Raw genomic sequence first — 26,687 nt, forward strand, 5'->3', positions numbered from 1 at the left:
CTTGACGGCAGGCATGGGTTTCCTCTCTCAGGCTGTTCTGTCTCCCAGAGGAGCTATAAAATCATATTTCTTCCCTGCAAGCTCTATAGTGTCCTGGGAATCTCATCAAAATATGCATTGGGTCAGCTCATCCTGTGGCTTGAAGACATTAAACAAGTAAACTGCTCTACTGGCAGTTCTCAGCAACCACCCCGCGTCCCTTTCCTCAGAATTTTGGACCTTGACCCCACAGAAGCTGAACCTGATGAAGCCCCACAGCCCTTCACTTTTATATATACTTTGAAGGGACTTGCTAGATGCAAGCGAAAGAGGTCTGTTTTGAGCTTTGCTAAACTCGATATATGTTACTTTGTGCCTTTTGTTTATGTTATACGTGGTAACTACAACTCTTCACAAATGTTGCACATGCAGTATGTATATGCAGGCATACAACACACCCACTTTTCAAGTGCTTTTTTTTCTGCTGGTTTTGCACAGCCATTTGACCATCCTCCCTTGGAGAACCTGGTACATCTTGTAAAATTAACATCTTGTATTTAACGTTCTGGTAGATCTAGGCATTTTTTGTGTAACACTATCACAGAGTCAGTGTTTCTTCAGTGTGGGCACCTCTGTGCTCTCAGAGCTCCCTCTGGATGGATTTTTGTTAAGTGCATTCCATGTCTTAATAAGTTCTTTTAAAATCTTCCAGTAGCATTGGAAAGAGATCTGGCAGAGTGGGGGATGTGCTGGCAAGGGTGATGCACAGCCAGGTGGCTAAGGGAGATAAGAGCAGATGCCCTTTATCTCAAGAGGAAACCTGAACAAGAAATGTGAGTCAAAAAGAAAAGCAGCCTGGGTGGGGCTGTGGTGAGTACAGAGAGGCTGAAGTGAGACCAACGAGAAGCAGAATCTGGAAATTAAGAGCAGTGGGGAGGAAGGAGACAACAGGACAAAACATAAGGCAGTTTGTGGTAGATCAGGCAGAAATGGTTGATCACCTGCTGTGACTACTGTCAATGGCATACCAGGCCAGGATAAGAACATAAGTGTGTTGTTCAGTATTCTCTGCTGTCGTTTCCTCTTTAAGTGTAGTAACTCCTGGACAGCAGCTGTTCTGTAGCTGCACAGTATTATTTCTCCTTAAAAAAAAAAAAAAAAAAAAAAAAAAAAAGTAATAATAATAATTAAACGAACTTCAGTAGTACTTTTTGCAGTCAATATCACATCTACATTAGACACTGGAGCAGGTTGCCCAGAGAGGCTGTGGATGCCCCCTCCCTGGAAGCATTCAAGGCCAGGCTGGATGGGGCTTTGGGCAATGGTCTAGAGGGAGGTGTCCCTGCCTATAGCAGGGAGTTGGAACTGCATGGTCTTAAAGGTCTCTTCCAACCAAAACCGTACTGTGATTATTTTTTGAGCCTGCTTTTTAACCTGAACATCAGCGCGCTCCTGTACTTCTCCCTCTTCGCTATCTTACCAGCAAGTTCTCATGCTTTGTTGTTGTTGTACTTTTTTTTTTTTTTTCTTTTCTCCAGTACGTAACTTTCGGATGGGGAGAAATTTACCATCCTGCAGCCACCTTCTCACAACATCTTCCCGCCGCCTCCGCGCGAGGAGCTGGGGAAGGCGGGGCCGGCGGCAGCACCACCCCGGCGGGCGGGGCGGGGCGCTCTCCTTTGCGCCATGATGAACAAATGACCTCGCGGGGAATGAAATTTAAGTTCCACCGGGGGGAGAGAGTTCTCTGCTTCGAGCCCGACCCCACCAAGGCCAAAGTGCTCTATGATGCCAAGGTGACCGGCCGCGCTCACACCCTGCCCCCTCAGCCCCGGCCCGCGGGGAGGCGGGGCCGCCCATAACGCTCCTTCGTCGGCGCGGCGGGAGGCGGAGGAGGGGCGGGAGGGGAACGCCGCCTCGGAGACGACCGCGGCCGGGGGGGAGGCGGCCCCGCCGCTGACACTGGGTGCGGAGAACGGTTGCCGGGACCGAGGAGGGTTCCGCGCCGTGTCCGAGCCCCAGAGCCGCTCCCTAGGCCCGGCCGCTCGAGTACCGCCGGGCCCCGCTGACAAAGGCGGGTGGAGCCGGGGCCTCGCGTTGTGTTGAGGCGGAGAGCGGCGCTGCCCCTCTGGGCCGCACTGGCAACGCCACGCCGCTTCCCGGCTTCGGCTGGGCGCTGCTGAGCGGCCGCGCTTCCTTCTGCCTCTAGCAGATAGTAAATAGTTCCAGTGTGTTGCGGGGGGGGTTGTTTGCTGTTTTTTCTTTTCCCCCATTGAGGGGGGAAAAAAAGAAGTTACAGCTGGGCTCTTGACCGGCTCATACTTTTGTGCTGGGAATTCAAACTTCTTTCTTCTCGAATTCCAGCTTCCCGTGATAATTTGAGGTGTCCTTGTGTTTCTGCATGTGTTACGTTCTGACCATCCCAGCCGTCATAACTGCAGGCCCTTGAGGCAACCTCGGAGCAGAAATGTAGTAGTACCTTATCTTTGCTTTGAAATACCCTGAGCTCGAACAAAGCTCTCCTGGTCTCAGCAATTCCTTAAATTCTGGACCCCCCCAAATTAAACATTCCTGCGGCCTGCCTGCTGGCTGCACCTTGAAGTGGTGCACCCATTCACATGAGGTTGGAATTATTCCTTTGTTTTCAATAGTCCTGTTGATCATTGTGAAGCGTATTTCTCTTTTGTCTGTCTGTACATTTTAAAGATACCGAATCTCTGTTTTCTGAAACAGAGACAGAAAGCAAGAGTATTTAATGCAGTGCATCTTTGTGTCTTACTATTGAGAGTAAGATGAAGAAAGCACTCCTCTCCAAACAATTTTTCAGAAAATGCCTCTGGCATAAATAGTGTTTTTTGTTTCCACTTTGGCACGCTTGGTCATAATAAACCTATGAACGCCTGAGAGGATGGGTTTTGGAGCTGAAACTACAGTCTTTGAGATCCTTTTCAACCCAAGCCTTTCTGTGATTGTGTCACTTTGCTGAAGTGAAAGAGGAAGAAATAAAAGCTCCCTCATAAAAAAAATTAGTGTTTCAATAGCTAGATTTTGTGCTCAAGGGAACAGTGTTTCTGAGGTTTATGTGTAGTGCTGTTGCCACATCAAGAGGGGACGAGCACAAGGGAGAAAATGTTACTTGCCCAGATGTAGTGTATCTGCACAGCCGCACTTCAGAAGTGCCCAATGAAAAACCAACTTTTGCTCACCACTAGTATAATCTATATATTTTCCTCCTATACAGTCAGTGACAAAATTCTAGGTGTTTTTAATATTCTGTGTGTATGTGTTCCTTAAATATTCAAAAGGTCACTTTTGAGCTTTATAAGTGCTGTTCACTGTTTATTTCAGATTGTTGATATTATTGTTGGTAAAGATGAGAAAGGCAGAAAGATTCCAGAATATCTAATCCATTTTAACGGTTGGAACAGAAGGTAAGAACATGTATAGCTAATTTTATTTCTTTCATGTCTTCCTTTTTTGTTTTCCAGATAAAATTATTACATAGAATGTCAAAGAACTAATGTTTGTACGAGCATGTATAGTCTGTGAATGCTTTTAATGTATTTGTGTGCTGTTGACTGATTGGTTTGTACCTAAATATCAGTGTATCAGTTTGATAACTGTCGGTTTAAACATTATTGGAAATCTGTATTTTGTGTATGGTGTGGCTCCTAGGTTTCTATTAATAAAATCATTTTTGCCCTTCGTTAAATCTAAGCTTAAGTAGTTTGTTTACTGTGGTTAGTAAACGAGGCCAGCCTCTGATCATGGGCTATAGCACGCTGGTGCTACAGCACTGCCATGTGATGTCTGAAAGCTCTCAAGCCTTGACATAGCGGTGTCAGTGTGGAAATACTGAAGAGTGCAACTCAGTGTTGCTTCTTAGTGATGTTAAAATAGAACTTCTCACATTTAACGTATATTAATTTGCCGACAATATGAATGGAATATATTTAAGCCATTAATAGTTTTCTCTTGACTGCTTCTTAGCTGGGATAGATGGGCAGCTGAAGATCATGTCCTTCGTGATACTGACGAAAATCGCAGATTACAGCGTAAATTGGCGCGGAAGGCTGTGGCTCGCATGTGAGTAATACTTCTGGTCTCAAGATGAATAACAGGTTCATTTTCAGATTCAGACAGCTGCTTTAAATGTCTGCAAGTGAGTTTGATCTCTAAGCTCTTGCCGTAGATCGTACATACCTGTTCAGTCAGTGTGTTCTAGGGAGATACTCTTTCATATTAAGGTATGAACCTGCATGTTGTTACTGAACATGTAGGTTTAAGTGTTTCTCAGTGTTTTAATGTTTAAGTGTTGTCTATGTTTAATATACACTGTTCTTACCTACTGTTGTGAAATGTCTTATTTTTTTGGATCTACATCTTCTCAAAGAAATGTACTTGAAAAATAAATTAGGAAGACCTGAGGTATTTTTGAGACAGAGGCAGTAATTTAATATCAGTTAGCCATGGCTTGAAGTTCTGCTTGAGAACACAGACACAAGGTAATGAAGGTATTTACTCTAAAATGAGCACTGTCCAAATCATTTCAATGTTAATTCATGAAAATAACCCAGACATACACACCCCTACATTCCCTGGTGTAGGGAACCTGCTTTGGACTCAGTGATCTCTTGAGGCCCCTTCCAACCCCTATGATTCTGTGATACACATCCTATGTGCTTTCACGTAGAGATGTTAGCTAAGATAAATTAAACAAGACTGGCCAAGTTTACGTGAACTGTTTTATGCTCTGTAGGAGAAGAAAAGGAAGAAAGAAGAGACGTTGCAGGTTGCCTGGTGTTGACTCTGTTTTAAAAAGCCTTCCTGCTGAGGAAAATGATCATAATAGTGAAAAAAGTGAGTTTGTTTTTATTCTTTAGTAGCTAGCACAATGCCTTTAACTTTGAGCTAGGGGTATTGTGAGCACTGTAACTTGCTTTTAGTACGATGTGACTGTCATGGAACTATACTGAGGCAGTTGTATGAAGAGTGAGCGCAATGTTTCACGTTGACCCTCTCTTAGGCTAAGGTACCACATTTCACCTTGTGTTCCAGAGACTTCCTTATGTCAACTCAACTTTTCCCATCAGGAAACCATTAAGAGCGTTGGCACTTGTTTGATGTTCTGGCAATCTCCTGATTGCATAACTGATTGAATTAGTACATTAACCCCAGAACTGAAGTTCCATTTCAAATTGAAAATATCTGTGTGTATAGAACAACATAAGGAGGCTTTTCGGGCGGAGTGTGTTTCATTTAGAAGGGGTGCAAAAGTATTTCCTGTAAACTTACTGTCGTCCATTTTCATGAAGCTTATTGTGTGCTGTAAATACCATTCTTAATAAGAATGACAAATTCTAATAACAATAAATGTAACAAGTTGCTATTTTTTAATTTAGGCCTGAAACCTGTGCAGTGTAATAATGTAAAAAATATGAAATCTCTTTTACACAGCTGTAAGTAGTTCTTCTGATGACAGTGATGAAGGAACAGATGAAGAAATAAAAAGTGAAGAAAGTGACATAGAAGAGAGGACAGAAATGGTATGTTGTCTCCTTGACTTTAATTTAAAAATCTGTGTTTAAAATACTGGAGGAATTGAAGTGAAGAATATGTACACCGCAGTTGGTGGCTTATATAGGTTATGAAAGCTAAAACCTGGTTAGAATTAAATCTGGCCAGGGACTTAAAGGGGAACAAGAAGAAATTCTACAAGTGTATCAGTGATTAAAAGAAGGCTGGGGAAAGTGTAGGTCCTCAGTGGTAGGAAATTGGAGACCTGGTCATGAGGGATACGGAGAAAGCTGAGGGGTTCAATGACTTCTTTCGTTCAGTCTTCACCAGTAAGGGCTCTAGCCAGATCACCCAAGCTGCAGAAAGGAAAGGTAAGAACTTGGAAGATCTGCCTGCTGTATGAAGATCAGGTTCAAGACCATCTGAAAACCTGAAGGTGCCCAAGTCCATTGGACCCAACAAGATCCATCCACGAGTTCTGAGGGAACCGGTGACTGAAATTGTCAAGCCACTATCCATCATATTTGAAAGATCATGGCAGTCTAGTTGAGTTCTCACCAATTGGAAAAGGGGAAATGTTACTCTCATTTTCAAGAAAGGGAAAAAAAGATGGTACAGGGAACTATAAGCCAGTCAGTTTAATATCTGTGCGTGGCAAGATCATGGAACAGATCCTCCTGTAAGACCTATTTAGGCAAATGGAGGATAAAGATGAGGTGACTGGTGGTAGCCAGCATGGCTTCACCAAGGGGAAGTCATGCCTGACAAACTTGGTGGCCTTTTCAAGAGTTACAGCATCAGTGGATAAAGGAATGATGTCATCTACGTGGACTTGTGCAAAGCATTTGACATAGTCCTACATGACATCCCGGTTGCCAGATTGAAGGAAGAATGGATTTGGTGGATGGCTCACTTGCTGGATAAGGAATTAGCTGGATGGTCACGCTTACAGAGTTGCAGTCAGTGGCTCAGTGTCCGAGTGGAGACCAGTGATGGGTGGTGTTCCTCAGGGATCAGTGCTGGGACCATTGTTATCTTCTTTGCAGGCAGCATGGACAGTGGGATTGAGTATGCATCTCAGCAGGTTTGTGGATGACACTAAGCTGAGTGGTGCGGATGACATTCTAGAGGGAAGGGATGCTGTCCAGAGGGACGTGGACAGGTTTGAGAGGTGAACCCATGCCAGCCTCATCAAGTTCAACAAGGCCAAGTTCAATGTCCTGCATCTGGGTTGGGGTTGTCCCAAGCACAGGTACAGGTTGGATGGAGAATGGCTTGAGAGCAGCCCTGAGGTGAAGGATTTAGGAGTGTTGATTGATGGAAGACTCAGCATGAGCTAGCAATGTGCTCTTGTGGCCCAGAAAGCCAGCCATATCCAGAATTGGACTGAGAGAAACATGACCAGCAAGTTGAGGGCAGTGATTCTGTTAGGATCAGGGTGCCCAGAAAGGCTGGGGATGTCTCCTCCCTGGAGGTGTTCAAGGCCAGATGGTATGGGGCTGTGAGCAGCCTGCTCTAGAGGGCGACGTCCCTGCCTATAGCCGGGGGTTGGAACTGCATGATTGTAGAGGTCCCTTCCAACCCAAAGCATTCTATGAGTCTGTGATTTATCTGGAATTTAAATATATAATTTCAGAAAGAAAAGTTGTCTACTGTAGTTGAGTTTTTGAAAGCTACAATATGACATAATCTGTAAAATATGATAGTAATCTAAAAATACGCATTTGCTTCTTATTTCTCCCTTACAACACAAGACTTACATAGAGAAAACAAGCTAAATTATTTGCTTTTGTAGGTGTTAGTATAAACTTAAAACTGCATTATTATCATAATTATAATTACTTGTGTGTCATAACTTCACTGAATGTCAAAGAATGTGTGAAAAAGAACTTCATCTAATATTAATAAATAGTGTATTGTCTTGCACTGGTCTCTTATAGAAAGAAGATCAAGACACTCATTCAAAAAGGGAGATGGAAGAAAGAGCAATAAACATAGAAATTCCTGAAGTCTTGAAGAAGAAGCTTGAAGAAGACTGTTATTATATTAATAGAAGAAAACGGGTATGAAATAAGCAGTGAAATAAATATGCATGCGGTGGGGATCAAATATACTTATATATGGCAACCCCCTTTTTTGAGCTTCGTTGCAAAGGCAAGCTTAGCGTAAGGAAGAACAAAAAGCAGAGAGCAGTGTTCTGTATAGCTAAAACAGTGAGTTTTCATTCCACTTAAGGGTGTGACATTAATTTACCCAGCATGTTTCAGAGTGCGGGTTCTGTAAAGCTGAAAATGTTGTGCTCTTGTTCACCTGACTGTTTTTTTCTAAATATTTATTATGAGTTGAAAAGGTAGTTTAGAGGTTGAAATTATAAGAAGTTACTTTTGAGTTAATAGAGACTTAAAAAAGAGCTCAAATTCATTAGTTCCTGTTCTAGATGGTAGCATTTACTTAATGTTTGTAAGAAATCAGTTTATTTTCTTTTTCAGCTTGTGAAGCTTCCTTGCCAGACAAATATAATAACCATCCTGGAGTCATATGTGAAACATTTTGCTATTAATGCTGCATTTTCAGCCAATGAAAGGTCTCGGCACCATCAGATCACTCCACATGCTAATATGAACCTTCATTATGTGCCACCAGAGAAGAAGTAAGTAATCTTCAGTATACAGTCACAGGAAGAATTCTTCAATTTTAGAGTCAAAATGCAGGGAAACTGAATGTTTGTAGTTGCACCAATACTGCTTATTAAAATAGATCACATCTTTGTATGTATGCTTTTTTTGTATGTTTTTTGTGTAATCCTTTTCCAGTCTACACATGTAACATGTTAAGTCTGCATATTTGCAGTGTTCTTTTATAAAGATTTTCAATATTGAGACTATTCCTTTAAGTCTACACTGGCATGCAGTTTTGCATTTTATCAAACACAGAACATAATGAAAGTCAAGATTCTTTTTTCAGCACTGCATAACAATGCTATTTCCTGGAATATCTTGGTCTGCATGAGTGCTTCACTTTGTTGATATCATTAATTATAGGACAGATTAGTCATCCTTTCTTGTTTAGGAGATTATTTTTCAAAGAAGTTAAATGAGACAGTATGAGGGAATATGAATGAAAGGTTATGTTTACCTTAGGATTTTAAAAGGTGTACATTTGTGACTTAGTAAAAATGGTTCTTCAGTAGGGGAAGTGATCATGATTTCAGAATTTCAGTGAGCAGTTTAGTAGATGAGCTTGAGCTGATAATGCTATAGTGTAGTCCTTACTGGACAGAAGACTGACCTTGGTAGAATTTCTGCACGTGTTGCTGCTCTGACCCAACTTGTAGGTAGTAGTGTTTTTTATAGTTTAAGCAGATTCAGTGGGAGATAAAGAGATCCATGTTAGAAATTCTCTAATAACATTATTTGATTGTACCATATGCGTCTATATGCACTTGAGAACTGAGAAGTGATTACCTTCATCCTTCACAGATATGAGAGGTGCTGGAGGTAGCCTGGATGTCTGAGTTCATGTTTCTTGTCTCTGCCCATCACCTGATAGCAAGACTGTTTTAAATCTGATTTACACTGACTAGTGTAAATCAGAAATTCCTTGTAGCCTCTAAATGTAGTACTAGTGGATACTAGGAGCAGCCTACTGGAAACTGATCTGTGCCAATGGGAATGTATGTTTATTTTGATTTAGTGGAGATCTCCAAAGAATAGCCTTAACTGCATCTTAGCTGCTGTAGTTCAAATCCTGCATATGGATTCTAGGCAGGGATTTGATCTATTAAATACTTTTTCCTTACAGATGACTCTTATTTATAAAAGCACAATAAACTTGGTGTGCTTTTAATTGCTTTTTACAAAGGGATGGAAACAGCATGTCATAGTTAAGATGGAGTTTTTTTCCCCCTACATACACATCATGAGCAACAGGAAATTTTGATGTGCATCTTTGAAATTCCTTTCTTCTTTTCTCTGTAGTGTTGAGCTGTGTAAGGAGATGGTGGATGGGCTGAGAATAACCTTTGACTTTACACTTCCTTTAATTTTGCTATATCCTTATGAACAAGCTCAGTTTAAGAAGGTGACTTCATCAAAATTCTTTCTTCCTATCAAAGAGAACTCAACGAATACTAACAGGTATGTTGGTTACAAAGAGTCTCATGGCTTATCTCATGAGGAAAATGCAGTAGGAAGTGGTTACACATTTAAAATGCTATGATTTCTCATATGCTTGGACTTAAATATGGTCTTCTTGGTAAATTGTCTAAAACTGCTTCCTGAATTACTTGCCTGAATTCAGAATGCTTGTTGTGAATTTCTGCTGAACTCCAAAAAAGGGTTTGTACTGACTGGATTTGTGCTGCAACTTTGTGAAATTACATTTTGATTTTTAATTTATGTTCATTAACCTTTAAAATAAGCATGCTTCTGGAAGCTGTCATTACTTTGCTCATTCTTGAGAGCAGGCTCTTAATTCAAATAAGTATTAACAAGATGAGCGAGACATGCTGTTTCAAGGAAAGGCCTCTTGATCTCCTCAGTTCCTCAGTGAAGTTGTTTGTTTCCTAGAAATCAGGAGGAGCTTTCTCCAAGCCCTCCTCTACTGAATCCACCAACGCCTCAGTCAACAGACAGCCAGCCTGCAGCAGCAGAGCCAGCCACACCAAAAAGGCGGAAGGCTGAACCTGAAATTCTGCAGTCACTGAGGCGTTCTACACGGCATACCTCTAACTGTGACAGGTTATCAGAGAGTAGTGCTTCCCCACAGCCTAAACGGCGGCATCTTGACACCCCAACTTCTATGCCAAAGCTCTTCTTGCATCTGGAGAAAAGTAGGTTTTACTATTTCGTAGTGGTTACTCTAAACAAGAACGAATCCCGTGCCGTTTTAATGTTGTGCGAGCTGTGAACTGCATGAGACAGCATTTACTGATTTCTGGTGTTCTAATACTTTGAATATACTGTTTCACAAAACAGATTGTCTTATGTATAAATTTGTTTCTCTTTTGAAGAAACCCCTGTCCATAGTGGATCATCTTCACCTATAACTCTGACTCCTAGCAAAGAGGGGAGTGCAGTTTTTACCGGCTTCGAAGGTAGAAGAAACAATGAATTGAATGAGGTAACAGTTCTTTGTTATTGTCCTAGATTCGGTGTTTAAAGGTATAGTGTATCTTGGAGTAAGACTGCATGAGAAAAAGCATTATTTAAATTAGTTTACTTATTTTTATCTCAAGTTTTGGACTTCTGTACAGGCTAAATTCATTATGATGCTATAATTCTCATAACCAGCATTTTCATGTTTTATGTTCAGGTTTTGTCCTGGAAACTGATGCCAGAGAACTATCCACCAAGTGATCAACCACCACCTCCATCATACATTTATGGATCTCAACATTTGCTACGCATGTTTGGTAAACCTTTGTGGAATCAGAATAGCTTTTTCTTTCGTTTTTGTTGACAGTTTGTGATTTTTATTTTGTTTGCTTTATCCCAGTTTTATTTTTGGAGAAATGTAAATTTTTGTCTGTTTGTAACTTAATGTTGTTCATTATTTCTGTTTTCTTTTGCTGCCTCTAAGTATTTAACAAAAAAATGTGAAGAGGTGTTGCTTCCAATACATTATCAAACATAATTAAACCAAGCAGCATGTGCTTTCTGAGCATGTTTGTTATAAAATGTTTTGGAAGATAATTGAGCATCTTTCAGTGAGAAGTGGAGGCTGCAGCGAAATTCTTAGTCTTTTCTACACTGTAGATAAATGAGATGAGAAATTGCTTTTTTTTTTTAAGTGTAAACATTATTTTTCTTATTTACAGTAAAGCTACCAGAAATACTGGGGAAGATGTGCTTTCCTGACAAAAACCTCAAGGCTTTAGTAAAACACTTTGAAATGTTTCTAAGGTAATGTGACAAACTCTACCACAGTAGTAATGAATGCACTGTTACGTAGATTTAGTCATTCCAGTATGTCAACACATCAAAAAACGGATTTTTCCAGAGTAAGCTTTTAAGGTAGTGCTGTAAATGTTAAACATTTGGAATAAATACGGGACTTCTGATTCAGCACTGATCAAATACTTTACTGAAAAATAATGTAACATGCCTCTAGGATATCAAACCTCTGATTTGATTAAGAAGGGCTGATGATCCTCTTGAAAACTTCAAGGTGCTTTCATTTTATGTGTTAATGAAAATAGGTATCTCAAATGTCAAAAGTTTATACGTTACAGAAGTTTTCTCTTGAATAATTTCATTAAGTTTCACTGATTCCTTTTTACATTTCTATTTGGTCAAATTCATATTAGTACTCAATATTGTGATGTTAAACAGGATGATGTTAATGCTTGGTTTTGGAAGCTAGGTAGTAGGCATCTTTGCTTATAGTGAATGTTAGTTAGGATGCTTCATTTGCTGTTGATCATATCAGTTTTTCAGATCTGTTCTTGTTCTGATACTTCTTCATCAGAGCAGGTCTTAACTCTAATGTCTTAAATGTTCTTATCCTGTTATATAGATAAGCAGAAGTGGAATGGGATAGGATAAAGGAGGAAAGTGATTCAGATTTGTATTGGCAGCATCCAAATACATTGTATTCTTCTATCTGATCTTGTTCAAATGCCTATCTATCTATCAGTAGGAAAAAGTGAGTGCTTCCACATAAGCATTTTTATGTCAGGTAATGCTGTGCTTTTGGAGCAAATCTCCCATTAGTTCTTGCTTACTATGCTTCGTATTGCATCGCACACTGGTCTCAGAATGCACAAACTGGATTCCTTGTGGAGAACAGCCAGAGCTGTGCTTCAGTGCTGTGGGGCATTCGGTGCTTAAGACTGAATTGCAATTAAACCAAAATGACACCACCATCCCCCCTACCCTTGAATGAGCACGTGGATATTGCTTATCTGATCTGATACATGAAAGTATCTGAGGATTGCACGTAGTTTCACAATACTTTCTAAGCTGTTACGGGTGTTTCGGTGATGCTGTTCTTATGGTTTCTATACTGAAAAGACTTTTCTATACTGAAAAGACTGTAATTGTCAGAAACTGTCAAATTGAGAACATTTCTGACAAACACTCAAAATTACAGTTCCTGCTGTAGGAAGTGTTTAATTTTACATAGCTCTATCAGAAACATTGTTCTTAAAATCAATTTCTTACTAGATATGATAACTGTAAATTCATGTATGGTACATAGGAAACAGTGGATATAAATTCATTTTTTTAACCATATGTTTCTGATGCTTTAAATCATCTTCCTTTTTGGTGTTTTTCTTTCCCATGCATTATTGGTTAAGTGGTTAAGTAACTAACCTTCCTGGAAAGCTCAGACTTGATTTTTATAACATATACTTCTATGTTACCTGCTTCTCATTACAAGAGGAAAAAATTGAGATGGTGTCTTGTACTAATTTTTTCCTCAAATTTCACTTTTTTTTCCTTTATGGGAAAGAGAGGGTGAGTGGGTACTTAATGAAAATATTTTTTGATTCTGCTATGGCTTAGTTGTTTTTTTTATACAAGAACAGCATTACTCAGTCTGTATGCATTAGATAGCCACTTCAGATGGCCTAATTTCTTACAGTGAATTACTCTGCACTGTCAAGCTTGAAGTACTCTTTCTTTATTTTTCTAATAGCAGAAAAGGGATTGAAGCTGCCTGATAGCATTAATAAAACTGTTCCCGAACCTTCCTTGAATTCTACGCAGAGTCCTCCAAGCAAAGCAGTTTATTCACTTTGTTAAAACTTTAATGTGATACACAGCTGATTCAGTTTTGGCATAGCTACTGATTTCATTATGAATTATGATTATACTACTAAAATTTACAGTTTCATTTAATGTTTATACCATTAATCTCATGTGGGCTTAGAAACTGAGACTTGTTTAATATACCACTTTGTCTGGAAGCTGGCTTGATTGAGTTTACTCAGTACTTGATAGATGCATTAAATTCACTTTGAGATGCTACATCAGTAATATTTTTCAGTAATTTCTCAGATTGCTGCTAGTCAAGATTGATCTCAGTTTTCCAGACAGCATTTTTTTTTAAGGAGTGTATATATAATTCATCTTTGAGTTTCATATTAAATAGAGCCTGTGCTTTTTGTGCATAGTGCAGCATTCTGTAAGTGTATTTAATGAACACTTCTTCTTGGAGAAGATAAAAATTGATTTCTCAATTGCAGGATTTGCAGAAGTTAAATAAACTTGTTTCTCAAATTAAATGACAGCCTTAGTCTTCACTTCAAACTGTATGGTCTTGAAATTATTAATACCCATAGAAGAGGAGGAGTCTGAAAAAAGGTCCTAATTGCTAGTTGGTTTCAGAAAATTTCTTAATTGGGATTTAGTCTTCAGGAGCAAACAGTGGAAAGCTAGTACAGTAACTGTTGCCTGCTAACTAGTAATTTTATTAGCAAAGAGCACTTGATTAAATCTCCCTAGCAGATAGTGGTTGTAGAGATAAAGTCTTGCTTTTTAACTAATTCCATAACTTCAGTAGTATTCTTAGTAAATTACTTGTCAATAAGATGTGTTGTTGTACATGACTTCTCTTTATTATGAGTTGCTTAGCATGCTTCCAGATGCTGCTTAAACAGTAGGCAGTAATGTGCCAGTTCATTTCCCCGTTTCCATTTACTTGAATGCAGCATTGACTTGCAAAACTGTTCTCCCAGGACTTCTGTCCAGCAGTAGATGCTTAAGGGTTAGGAGGCTGTAACCTGTCTATTGTTTTCAGAATAGGTAATTTCTGTCTTTGCATTTTGTGGTTTGGAAAGGTGTAGGTGTTTCTACTTTCCTGAAACAAAGAGTGCTACCATGTAGTATTTCAGATTCTGAAAGGATTAATTGTTAATTACTTTGGTTTTGTTGAAACCCACTGATCTCTCAAACTCAGTATGTCCTGTAAGTTGATTCTTCATTTTTACTTCGGATGTTTTATAACCTGCTTTTACGTATTGTGTGAATCTGCTCCATGGATGAGAAGGGTTGTTGAGTTTGATATGAGGAGGGGCCACATAGAAAGTGACCAAATTACAGAGCTCCACAAAGCCAAAAACCCTTACTAGAAGGATTATGAGCTGTCAAAAGTAACCTTAAATAGACCTCTGTTCTTGGTATCTCAGTGTTTCTTGAGCATAGCATACTTGATTGCAGTGGTAAATTATGGCCACTAGTCTGTGCTGACGTGCAATTAATGAAATGTTATTAGTGGCTTTCTGAGAAGGAAAAAATGGAATACTGCACATCGTGAGCGAAACAGAACATCTTTATGTAAAGCTGCTTGTGACTGAGTTTCATCTCATTATGACGTAATGTTGCAAGGTGACAACAGATTGAAAATGATCCTTTTTGAAAGGTCCAAGCATATGATTTGCTGGTTTTTCTCCTGTTAATTAGCACTTCTCTTTTTGCTTGTCAGTTCTTGGATGAATTGGTTACTTGATTAAAAACTACTCATGCAGTATTGCAATTATGGCATATTAGAAAGCTTAAATGAATTGCATCTTAAATATGATAGAATCAAAGTTCTGAGTGTCACTGGCCAGGTAGAGGTTTCAAAAATAATAATCATTAAATGTTCCTTTACTTGTTTGTAGCTTTAAAGTTTCGAAGCACTGCAGTGAGGGAGCTGTGCTTGTACAGTGAAAGTGTGAGTATTGTTCTGAAATGATAAGGCACATATTTGCATTTTAGGTTTGGTGTATTCATTGGGTGGCTAGAAAGCTAATTGCCACTGTGGCTCCTATCAGACTTTGGCACATTGATGGTAATGGCTTTTCAGTATGAGGCTCTTAGTGACTTTAGAATCTGTTATTTTCTGGAGTCTCTTATTCTGCTTATTCTGCTCCATCCTGGCTGGTTGGAAGAATCTAGTCAGTTCAACAAACCTGCTGGTTTCTTGTGATGCTGGGTATCAGAATAAGCATGTGAAGTTTGCTGGAGCACCATAGAAGTGCACCCAGCTGATGAGGACATGGAGAGTGATGTTAACATAAACCCTTGTGTGGAACTAAGTCTTTGAGGCTTAAAATGCTGCCTTTCAGTAGTGGTCAGGGAGAGGAGACAGCTTCTTAATCTGAAAAAGACATTTATTTTGAAGAGATGAGTCTGAGCTCCATGAATCATCATGCTTTTTCAGCAGGTATCTTCAGATGCCTTTCAAACAGTATTTAGCTGAAGCTACTGATCTCTCTGGGGGCACCTGCTTACTTTCTAGAACTCGGAGCTGTAGCTAAACTGCAAGATGTTACCTTCCTGCAAATACTTCCTTTCTTCTGTTTTGTATGTTATGTATCTTACATTGTACCACTATTACTGAGGATTACATTTATATTAAATCTGTACTACTCTTATATTTAATATAATGTAAAATGATTTCTTTTATGTGGAATGTTCATACCTTTCAGGCAGTCCCTCACCTTGTTCACGTGTTGGTAGCTGACATCTGGAGGATTTGTTTTCTTCATGCAGAAATTGTTCAAGTGTTGAGGCTGCCAGGACGAGAATATTTTTGGTACCAGATGATGCTCTTAGAGCTCATACTAATTCAGTGACCTTGCTGATAAATGTTCCTGACATACATGCCAAGTGGCCTTTTAATGTGCGTGATGATAGTTCTGTGCCTCTTCTCGGTAGTTCTGCCTGTATAACTCACAGCCAGATGGTGGTATGTTTGTGAGGCTATTGCTTTGGAGTCACCTGAGGTAAACTTGCTAATGGACTGCCTCATTTGACATGCAGAACATAAGAATTCTTTAAACTAGGTTGCTCTGGCATCTATTTTCTGATTTCCATCTCCTTCTAGTCCTTTCCAAAGTGTTGCTTTTCTAGGAATCTGTGGTAGAAAGGAAAATAGAATTATGTCATTACATCCATGTTCTGAACACAAGGGTAAAGTATAAGTGTTGTTTTGGTGGATGCTCAGCAAAACAAAAATGTGCAGCCTTATGTTAAGAAGTGTGTGTGCATGATGTGTCTCAGAACTAGAAGGCAATTTCACTGTTCAGGTTTAAGCTCTGTAAAAAATACAAAAATGTAGAAGCGAGTGTTTTTTTTCCAGATTGTAAAGTATTGAAGCAATTTCTGAAAAGATAAATAGCAGTTTTTTTTCTGATCTGTAGCAGGACATTTTGACTCTACTAAGTTAGTACTGTGCCCTCTGTGTCTGAATCTTGGCTCACAAATTGGAGGCTTAGTGTAACTGATCTTTGTGCTACTTCAGCTTTCCAAGAGCAGAGCATTAGTAAAATATCTAATAGCTAAGAGTTTTGGGACTCCCAATATTTCTGTACCTTTTTCTTGCACTGTGTGGGTAGAAAGCTGCTGCAGAAGGGCAGCTGCTATTTTTATACAGGTAGTCAAGGGACAAAAGTTGACCTTGTGTCCTTCTGTCTGTTTCCTACCACTTTCTGTAGAGAAGCAATTTGTATCTGCTCTTTTTTTTCTTTTCCCTTTTTGGACTTGAAGGCATGCCACAAACATCTCAGCTAAAATTTCTCAGCATTACTGGCTGTCATTTCGGCTTGAGCCATAGTGCCATTTATGAGCAATAAACTTAAGAAAAAGTGAACAATTGAAAAATTGCTCTGATTTCAGCAGAGTAAGGGGTGTGTGTGTAGTGTGAAGAAAACAGCATACTTCTGTGAAGGGTGAGGAAGGTCTGACCGTGTGAATTGTCTGTTTTTTTGGATCATTTTCTTAGGAGTCTCTCTGCATCTTTTGAAAGAATCATTTTATAAAATATCAATTTATTTCCTTGCAGTCACCATCTACTTTTCTAGGCATACATTTAAATGTGACTTGGGCTAATAAATCACTAAGTAATACGGTTCAAACAGTGTGTTAATCAAGTATTAGTGGCTCTGATCTAGGCTTATTGTGTTGTTTTTGTGTTTTTTTCTCTTTCTAGCTTTTAACCATTTTGGATCAGTACTCTTTTGCATTGATTGACTTCAACTTGTTCATTCAGGGGAAAAATTTTTCATTCTTTTTATTTTATCTATTTAAATATGCCTTTATTTCTGTGAACAGGAACTTAGTATAATACAGCTGTAACCATACTTTAATATTAAATGGTGTTTTATTGGTTTGACTTCTATATAGGTAGATTTATTAAATGAACTCTCAAAACTGTATAGCATAATTGTTTTGCTTTTTGCTGTTAAGTTCAAAGCTGCTGTATGCTGAGTTTCTCATTGGTTCCAACAATGGATACTAACAAAAAAGAGATGCTGAAGTATTTGACAGACACAGGATTTTGTGAATAAGGACTGTAGAACCATAGCTCTTATTTGCTATGATAGCTATGTGGTGTCAGTTTGTGGCAGAGCGAGTTAGGCCCTTGCTTTAAATACAAGGGACATCTTTCTCCCTTCTTGGCAGTAACTATACCAGCTGAATGTTGCCAGAAACTAGGTTCTTCTTCAGATGCTGTTATTAGTCACATAATGAAGACTTTGCTGATTAATTCCTTGGGTAATGTCTAAAAGCAAAAATAACCTCCCCCATTTCATCTTCTGAAAGTGAGCTGCTGGACAGTCAGTACACTTGCATGTCTTAACCTTAATGTTTCATACCATAAACTAGCCTGGGTCCCTCTGTAGTGTTAATTACTGAATTATTAGGAAATAAGAAAGAACAGATACTGACAAAGTGCCTTCTTAACAAATGGTGGCACATAAAAATAATTGGCTTATTCTAAACTTGTATCTCTCGTTGCTTTTCCTAGAATTAGTAGGATATAACCAGGTATACCTCTGCTTTTACAATTGTTAGGTGACCATGCTCTAGTAGAAGGATGGGGGAGGGAGTGGAATCAAACTTTATCATTTATCTTCATTTTTGTGCTGTAACCTTTCCGTATGAGCTTTCAGTGATTAATATATTCTTACTTTAAGTTTTCTTTGCCTTGTAGAAGACTCTTACATTAATCTTATCAGTATTCTTTGGTACTTTGGCTTTAAGATCAAAAGATGTGTCTAGGTTAGGCAGAGTAGCAAATTGTGTTGGAGAAATGTTACGGTTTTAATTGCACTTGCAGTTCTTTTTTTTTTTTTTTATTGGGTGTGTTAGCTCAGAGTTGGTGATGCAAAGCTCATAGTTCCAGCTTCTAGTAGGTGAGCCAGCTGCTTAGCTGATGGGTCTCAAGAACCAGATTGTGCAGGTGACATTTTTCCCTGTTGTTTCCATTATGTCCTATACTCATTTGCTAAAAGCATTAGCTACACGTTCTCCATTTTTATTGATGCTGATGTTTAATATCCAGATGTTTTTGAATGTCTTTTTTTATTGAAGTCAAGTTTGTTTGTGTGCATCAGGGTTTAAGAACTGTTTTGCCCTTGTCTCCCCATTTGCATAACACACCTATCTGAATGTAAAGAAAGGACCAGGGTGCTGTTTTATCTGTTTCTTAATAGTGTTATTAACAACGGTGTTAGTCTTCTGTACTGAGCCAGGAAATAGTTGTATCTTAGCAGACCTGAGGGGAAAAAAAGGGAGTGCTTGGCTGTGGCCAATATTTGAAGAGCAGACTGGAAAGATTTGAAATTAGGGAACAGGATATGCAAAAGATATGTATTTGTTGTTGGAAGACATACATAAATCAAGTGTGCTAGAGGGGTGGAGATCCTAAATGCACGGACTTGTGGAAAAACAAATCATAGTTTTACTTGCCTTAAAGAATAGAGTTTGACCTACTGGTTATTGGCCAGTTAAGATACTGACAAGGTGATACTAAAATGCTTGAGTTTTTGCATAACTGATACTACTAAATTGAGCATGTGACTGACAGAAGTTGAAGAAGCATCTTTTCACTTGTTTTCCCTCATAGCTCTTGGAAGTTGCACGTAGAAAGGAATGCAGCTTGTGGATTTCCATTGTGGAGCTTTAGCAAAACTTTTAATGCTCTTGGATTTGAGAATAGTTTTCTCAAAATGAAGTTTCTTACTGTATAGAACTTAGACATAAATAAAAATAGGGCAAACTTTTTGTGTGACAGATTTCAAAATGTAATAACTTATAATTTGCAGGCTGAAGATTTGCTGAGCTTAAAAACCAAATTGAAAACTGCTTCTTTTAAATGTTTTGTGTTCTGTTTTTTTCATTGTTTTCTTTGTGTGTGCTTTCACTTAGGTTTTTAGCCGAATACCATGATGATTTCTTCCCAGAATCTGCTTATGTAGCTGCATGTGAAGCCTACTACAGTACTAAAAATCCTCGAGCGATCTACTGAAGCTATTAATAAAGATTGAATCCTACTATATGTAGCCTGTGACAGCGCTGTTCTGCCATGTGGCTACAAGATGAAGATGAAAAGAATTGAAACAACTTCCGGAGTTGAAATAGGGGAATATCTTCTGATGGCTGGATTACTTGGCAGGAATGAGGAACTTCTGCTCAGAGAATGTGTATAGACTGCGTTGTGAATTGCTTAGGGAATTGACTCAAACTCTACTTCAGATGAACGAAGATGCCTCACTCTGTCTGCTAATGCATAGAACTGCATAGAACTATTAAAAAGGGAGGTAAAAGCAGATGCATTAGCAACAGGATGTTGTGATTTTGTTTTTATCTTGACCCTTTCCAGCCTGAGTAATAAGACTTGACTGCACAATTACATGAAGAGTGTTCATAACTGGTATCTTAGGAAGTTTTCCTTACAAATTGCACTTCGTTTTGTGAAACTTATAAAAGATTTCTAAACTTAAAGGATTTTCTTGCTGTTTGGCTGGTATGACATCTGCCTCAAGAATGACTCTGCTTAAATGAAAGATGAGGTGCTTACTTTGTGTTTTGCAAAGATGTCGCTAGCTCTTTCCATGACTATCAGAGTTCCAAGGAGAGCATGCCTTGCCAGTGATACAACCTCTACCTTGGCTATAAATGATTTCCAGAGCCATTATAAAAGAACAGATTTTCTACAAGTAAGTAGAAAAGTCAATAAAGTGATGGCAGTTTAACTGGCAAATACTACTTTTCTTAATAAAGAACATAATGGCTGCTTCTTAAGTGTGTGGTTTTGACTGTCTAAAATGTCTTGTTTGTGCTTGATTAATATTTTTGAGATCAAGTATGCACAGCATTAGATGGGAGTATTGACATGGTAGGGAAGAAACCTTTTTCTGTAACACTGTTTTCTTGTACAGTCTTTAAAACCAACGAAGGAAACATTCTTTAACACACTCCCTCTGGAAATAGGCATTCAATCAGAACTCATTTGTAGCATTGACAATATGTGCAGTAGAACATGATTGAAATATTCTTGTCTTGAATGTTATCAAAACCTCATCCGCAGCGTAGAACTGCGTGCATCAGAGTTCTCTTCTTTGTCAAGATGTAGAGTGGGCAGAAAATTGGACTCCAAACTCATAGTGCCCTCTTCACTTTATCATCCTGCTTAGTTTGCAACACTTCCATTGGAATACTTGTAAGTGTAAAAGACAAAATATGGTAGTAAATAAATAGTAGCTAGGAGGAATTATTTTTCAAATGCAAATGGAAAACAGTCTAAGAGGGCAAAGCAAATCTGAAATCTATTATTGACACTCAAATTCTTTAGCACCAAGCTGGTTTAAGTTTTTCTGCTGAGAAGTTAGGGATGACTTCGCTTTTAGCAATTCAGGCTGTGCTCTTTTGAAAAGCTTGTGTAAAGATTCTGTTGAATGTAACGGTTGCTGAACATGTGTGTTGCATGGATGCAGGCAAATTTGGTCCTCATTTCTCAAGGTTAGTGTTCAGTGGTACTCTGTACTGTGTTTCTGTAATGCAAAAAGTATGCAGGCTTCAGTGTTTCTCACATTACAGAAGTTTTGAATCTGATGGATTCAGAGTACCTCAAAATCCACTCAGCAAGTGTTTCATTCTGTGCTTGGGCTGTCATCTTCTATAAAGGTAAAACAAAATTCCAGTGACACTCTGAGACATTTGTCTTGGAATGCAGCCTGAAACTCCATCCTTATTCAGTTATGCTGTAGGAATGTTAGTGTGTATGACATGAGAAATTTTTGTTCCACTGCTTATATCTGAGTACCAGATGAATTATGAGGAATTTAATGTAATTGTCTGCCTGTTTAACTGTTAACAATGAGAGCCTCTGTTTGCAGTGGTTATCAGTTGTCATTATTGACTCACTTGATAGGTTGTGATGATTCTCAAAAGGCAGGTGGAAAATTCCAAGGGCCCAGTTAGCACAGTCCCGATGTGAACAGACTTGATCATAGCATTCACTTGAAACTGGTTACATTCCAGACTGTCTTGCTTATAACAACTAAAAAGCTTTTCTCAGAAGTATCACCTTTTTGTACTTCTTGACACTTTCAGTTGGTGTGACCTCTCAGGGCAGTATCTCTGAGTTCATAAAAACTTGTTTATGTTGGGTTACATCGATGTGCATCTTTGACATCCTCTTCCCTGCTGTTACTTCTTCCTTTAACTGATTTTTTTTTTTTTGTAATTGTCATACCTGTGGGGGTGATGTTTCTGTTTTTTGCTTGATTTTTTTTGTTTGGTTTTTGGTCTCGTTTTTATCTGGAGACAATGCAAGAGTCTTGCAGCAATTTGAACCAGATTGGGAATGAGCGTAGTTATAACATTCACACTAAACTATCCAGAATTCTAGGAGGCTAAGGGAAGCTTAATAGTGCAACCATACTTATGGTTGTCTTCTCTAACTCTTCAAATGTCCTTAATTAATCAGATTTTCTTTATGGGATTCATATCTATCTGAACGGATGAAAGAGATTTCTGTGCTTAGCTCTTTGTCACTCATTGGTTGCTGTTTGTAGAGCTGCTCATATCAGTGTTTTCTAACCCGATTCAGTCAGTATGACTTAGGTTAGCTGGAGAAATACAAAACCCTGACTGAAGCAGGCTTGCAAGTATTATGTGGCCATGCTTGCCAGCAGGCCTACTGCAGAGGAGGGGCTGAGCTGAGGAAGCAGCTTGAAGGACAGCAATGACTTAAACTGGCACAGCTGTAGCTGACGTGCCTTGGTTCTGAATGGTGTATTTTGTGTATGTGTTTAAGGGAATTATACTAGTGTGATTATAGTGCATACTTAAGCTGGTAAATCTCTGAAGGTAAATTCTGGCACGTGTCTTCAAGAGTGAGCAGTGTCAGCATGTTAAGCATGGTGTAGGGTTTTGAATAGAGCTAGTTGACCCTTCCTGTGGGAAGGAGAAGGAAAATTGCAGTCTGCTTGCTTTCGTTTTTGTTAACATTGAGGTGCTTGAGTGACATGAGACTGGACTACAAAAGTATGAGACAGTGTGAGTGAAGTGTTTTCAGATGACCAAAGAAGCTTAACAAAATGTAACCCTAGCATTCTTCAGCTTGGTTTCTGGTGTTTTATTTGACTTGCACCTATTCAAAAAATCCAGGTGGTTCTGTGCAGTTCTTCCTTGTGTGCCATCTACCTAGAGCTGCTGCATCACCTTTCATAGCATTGCTATGTTTTTCAAACCCCACTGAACAGCTAACACTGCTCCAGAGCTCATGCTTCTGTATAGTGCCATCTTTTACTGAGATAATAGCACTTGGTCACAAGTGCTTTGGTTTTAAAGTATGCTTTATGCCCTCAGTCTGAAAGAAAGCTCATGCAGGTGTTGGAGTTTCAGTTAGCATTTAGTGTGAGCTAGCAGCGTGTGTGGAGTCTGCTGCTGTGTCTGAGATGTTCAGTGTGAGCTTGTCGGGCTCAAATGTGGGGTCAGGTTGCTCTGCTTTACACTGAGAAGTGCCTGCAGTCACAAGAGTAAATGCCAATAGGAAATAAGAAGCTGTTACTGCGTTTCATGTTAGCATTGTAACTGTTATCAAGGCATTTGGTAAATACACTGAGGAGCTGGTTATTGGAGTTAAGGGTTTACGTACTTGTATGTATTTTAATTTCCTGAAAGCTATCCGTTGCTCCTCTGCAGTTGTGTGTCTCCCAAAAGCATTTATACAGGAGTGGAAATGCAAGCTTTTCAGGGAGTAAAGAAGCAGTGTTTACATATCATTAAGCCTCAAATCAAACGTTTTTCGTGGTAGTTAGCTGTGCAAAGCTTGGGCAGCCACAAGTCTTAACCTCTGGCCAGCAGTGTTTGATCATTTCCTACTCCTTGGCCCATTAGCTGAGCAAAAAAGCAAGCTTACCCTCAGTAAATTCTACTTTACTTTCAAGGAGAAACTGCCAGATAATCACAGTGTGAGTATGCTTAGCCCAAATGCACCAAGGAGTGTATATCTGTGCTTTGTTCTGTGTGCTGTAGCATTTCCTTTGTGATATGATTTGGTAGCATTTCATAGTATTGTCGAGCCAAGTCACTTATTCTTCTGTGTAAGTACAACTCAGTGTAATGAGCTTCTCTGGAACAATGATTCTTGATAGCATGTTGCTTTCTTGATTTGTGTGATGATAATCAGTACAATCTGGATGTGTTTCCATTGTCATTTTTTCCCCACTTGTTTATGAGACAATGTATTTGGAGGGATTGCCAACTTTTTCTACAGCTGCACAATTTTTTCTGTGATAAATTAATGAATACAGGTACTATATGCATACAGCCAGAGAAATATGGTATAGAAACTCTAGAATGCTGTTTCTACCTCAATTTTGGTAATCTTTGCTTCAAAAAGTTGGAAGAATAAATTGCCTTGGGAAAATGTTATTAGCAATGACTAAGAGGCAGACGTAGATGCTTGCAAGATCTAACTCAATGCATCCTCTCTATGGCATGCATTCTGTATTTTGCCTTTCTAATCCGTGTAACAGCTGACTTTCTTGCATTGAGGCTTGAGATTGTTGCAAACTGAGTACAATCAGTGAAATGTAAACTTGTCCAAAGATGAAAAGAAAAAATCAGAAGAAAAGTGTTTTGTTTTTTAGAAAGAAGTGCATCCTGTTTCTTTGGCATGTCGTTGGTTGATCACGTCACGTAATGTGGCTAACAGTGGTAAAAAGGAAGGAAATTCATGAGATGCAAATTGATACATCCTGGCACTCATAGAAACCTTTAACACTGTCCCCCAAGGAGCAGGGTAAATTCAGGCATTTCTACCAGAAAAGAATGGCAGAGGAAGTTTAAACTGAGAATACCTTTCTCACTGATAACAGGATGCTGGATCTACTTCAGGAGAAAGTAATCCAGGTATTAAAGCATTGAATTACACAGTGTTCCTGTGGATATTTCACTGTGATGCCAGAGTGTATTTAACACCTGCATAGCAAAAAGTGTGGATATAAATGTGTTCAGTTTCTAGCAAAATGAGCAGCAGACATTTCTGTCAAAGCAGTAGTGTATTTCTCATGCCTCTAATCTCTGTGAATGTTTTTCTAGTCTTTAATTATAATCTATTAATCTACAGAACTAGTATTTTAACTTACTGATCTCTAAGCTCCTTGAAATAAAGATATCTCCCAAGTACTTTTCGGCTTTACTCCCTATTTTCTTTCCTTACTTAGGTTTTCCTAGACTAAATGTAAGTAAAATAGCAAGATTCACGGATAGGAGGAGAATAGTTCTGACAGACTACATGTTTCTGATTTGTATTTGATTTTGATCATCAAATCTATCTTAAACATAATAAGATTTTGTTGGTAGGTTTTAAGGTAAAGCCAGAACTGAAGAGGTAACTTGCAGGGCTCAAATATATAGTCAAATTTTAGGGTAACCTAAAGAGGACAGAATGCTTTCAGACTCAATTCTGTAGATATTTCTACTTTAAATACAGTTCTCCAATTTGTCTTGGTCACTTGATGACAAGTACTGTAAATTAGGGCTATTCTCTAGAGTGCAAAATTGATAAAATGTCAGCATGAGTAATCCAAACATCACATTTTTGTCATTAGTTCTAAACACAGAAATGTTACCATCCCACATCAGGAGCAAAGACATTCTGCCCTTCTTTTTACAAGAGTTTCTTAGAAATACAGTACATGACAAATCTGCTGTCATGCAGCTGTTCTGGTGAGGGTGGGAATAGCTGAGGTAACAAATAGCACTTGCCAACATCTTCATCCAGGGAGAAGTTGCTTGTGATGTTCCCCTGGTAGGTAGGGGTTGGTATACACATCTGTACTTGTGCCGTGGGAGACCCCTCAAGTGCAACCAGCCTTTGCAAGTTGCATCTTATCCCTGTGTTTTAATGATAGGGGCACAGAGAATGGAAGCATCGCTGATATTTAGTGAGTTTTCACTGCTCGCAGCCTCCTGTTTTGTTACTTCTGTTTCAAAAGTATGAAGTAGTTCATTTGTGTTTAGATTTTGCATGCATGACTGTGTAGGAAGTAGATTTTACTAATTGTTTTCAGTCAGGATAAGGAGGAATTCATTTTCTGTTGCTGTGACTAGTGCAATGATGTGATTTCTTTGGCATTGCATTTGGACTTTTTTCTAAAAGAAATATAAAATTGTCTATTAGAAACACTTGAGTAGTATCTAATTGGACATTTTGTAAGGATTTTGCTTACTGGCAGATGGATGATATGACACATGTAACGTATATGCAGTATTGCCAACTGAAGGCATTAAAATGATGAGTCAGACCCTTAAAAGTCTTGAGAGTGATTAAGAAAATGTGAAGATTAACTCCTGTTCTTTGAGTCCCTAGGGTAACATGAGTCAGGCTTACAACATGAATTGCTCAAGACTTTAGAAAAGGAAGTTGAGCTTTTCTGCCAATCACATGCGTTTCAGAGCTGGGGCCTTAGTGGAGGAAAAACAAAACAACAACCAAACAACCCACAACACAAAACCTTGCAAGACTGGCAATAAAATGATGATTTGGCAATGCTTTAATAGAACAGGATGCTATTAATCTGAAAATAATCAGAGACTGAATTTATCTGTGAACATCTGTGAGAACATAACACAAGCCTCAGATAGCAAGGTTTTCCGGGTAGGGCGGTTGTATCTGCTAATCTACCAAACAGTCTGTCTTTGCCAAAGGCATAAATCTAAATTTGTGGATTCATTTTTTTACTTGTTTGGAATGACTATTAATAAAGCAAGAGTTAAATTGCTTACCATAGTAACAGAGTTGCCCTGTGCATGATGATGAAGCTGATGGAACTGTGCATTGGAAGAAAACAAGATGTGGATTCTACTGCGTGTGCAAGAGTAGTAAGTTGTTTAGGTTGTTAAATCCTCTCGTTGATTTATTTTTCTCTCTGTGGTTACAACACAAGAGGCAGCAAGTTGTCG

The 26,687-nt window shown here is 38.9% G+C and overlaps 1 protein-coding gene across 4 annotated transcripts; it reads left to right on the forward strand.

The window, feature by feature from the left end:
* The first annotated feature begins 974 nt into the window (after positions 1-974).
* On the forward strand, positions 975-24,899 carry MSL3 (MSL complex subunit 3). 4 transcript variants are annotated; one of them, XR_010622491.1, is made up of 14 exons: positions 1,636-1,775; positions 3,328-3,410; positions 3,970-4,065; positions 4,739-4,839; positions 5,437-5,525; positions 7,437-7,559; positions 7,986-8,146; positions 9,474-9,632; positions 10,065-10,327; positions 10,508-10,617; positions 10,810-10,909; positions 11,315-11,399; positions 19,638-20,428; positions 24,371-24,899. XR_010622491.1 is itself a non-coding variant. In XM_065741323.1 (13 exons), exons 1-13 carry the CDS (start codon positions 999-1,001, stop codon positions 19,735-19,737), a joined length of 1,482 nt encoding a protein of 493 aa, XP_065597395.1. In that variant the 5' UTR covers positions 975-998; the 3' UTR covers positions 19,738-20,513. The 4 variants fall into 4 exon arrangements, 2 of the variants coding, with proteins under 2 accessions (XP_065597395.1, XP_065597394.1); XR_010622490.1 differs by lacking the exon at positions 24,371-24,899 and adding an exon at positions 20,800-21,053; XM_065741323.1 differs by lacking the exons at positions 1,636-1,775; positions 24,371-24,899 and adding an exon at positions 975-1,010 and having other exon boundaries at positions 19,638-20,513.
* The last annotated feature ends 1,788 nt before the right edge of the window (positions 24,900-26,687 follow it).

Source organism: Cyrtonyx montezumae, unplaced genomic scaffold (genome assembly GCF_038088225.1).
Source record: "Cyrtonyx montezumae isolate F1298 unplaced genomic scaffold, pur_monq_1.0 scaffold_3, whole genome shotgun sequence".
NCBI lineage: Eukaryota > Metazoa > Chordata > Aves > Galliformes > Odontophoridae > Cyrtonyx > Cyrtonyx montezumae.

Excerpts from the sequence above, each read along its gene's own strand:
- MSL3 (XM_065741322.1), top strand. The coding sequence starts at position 1,677 with ATGACCTCGCGGGGAATGAAATTTAAGTTCCACCGGGGGGAGAGAGTT. Across the intron at positions 4,066-4,738 it reads CGGAAGGCTGTGGCTCGCAT|GAGAAGAAAAGGAAGAAAGA; the intron begins GTGAGTAATACT and ends TATGCTCTGTAG. Across the intron at positions 10,910-11,314 it reads ACATTTGCTACGCATGTTTG|TAAAGCTACCAGAAATACTG; the intron begins GTAAACCTTTGT and ends TCTTATTTACAG.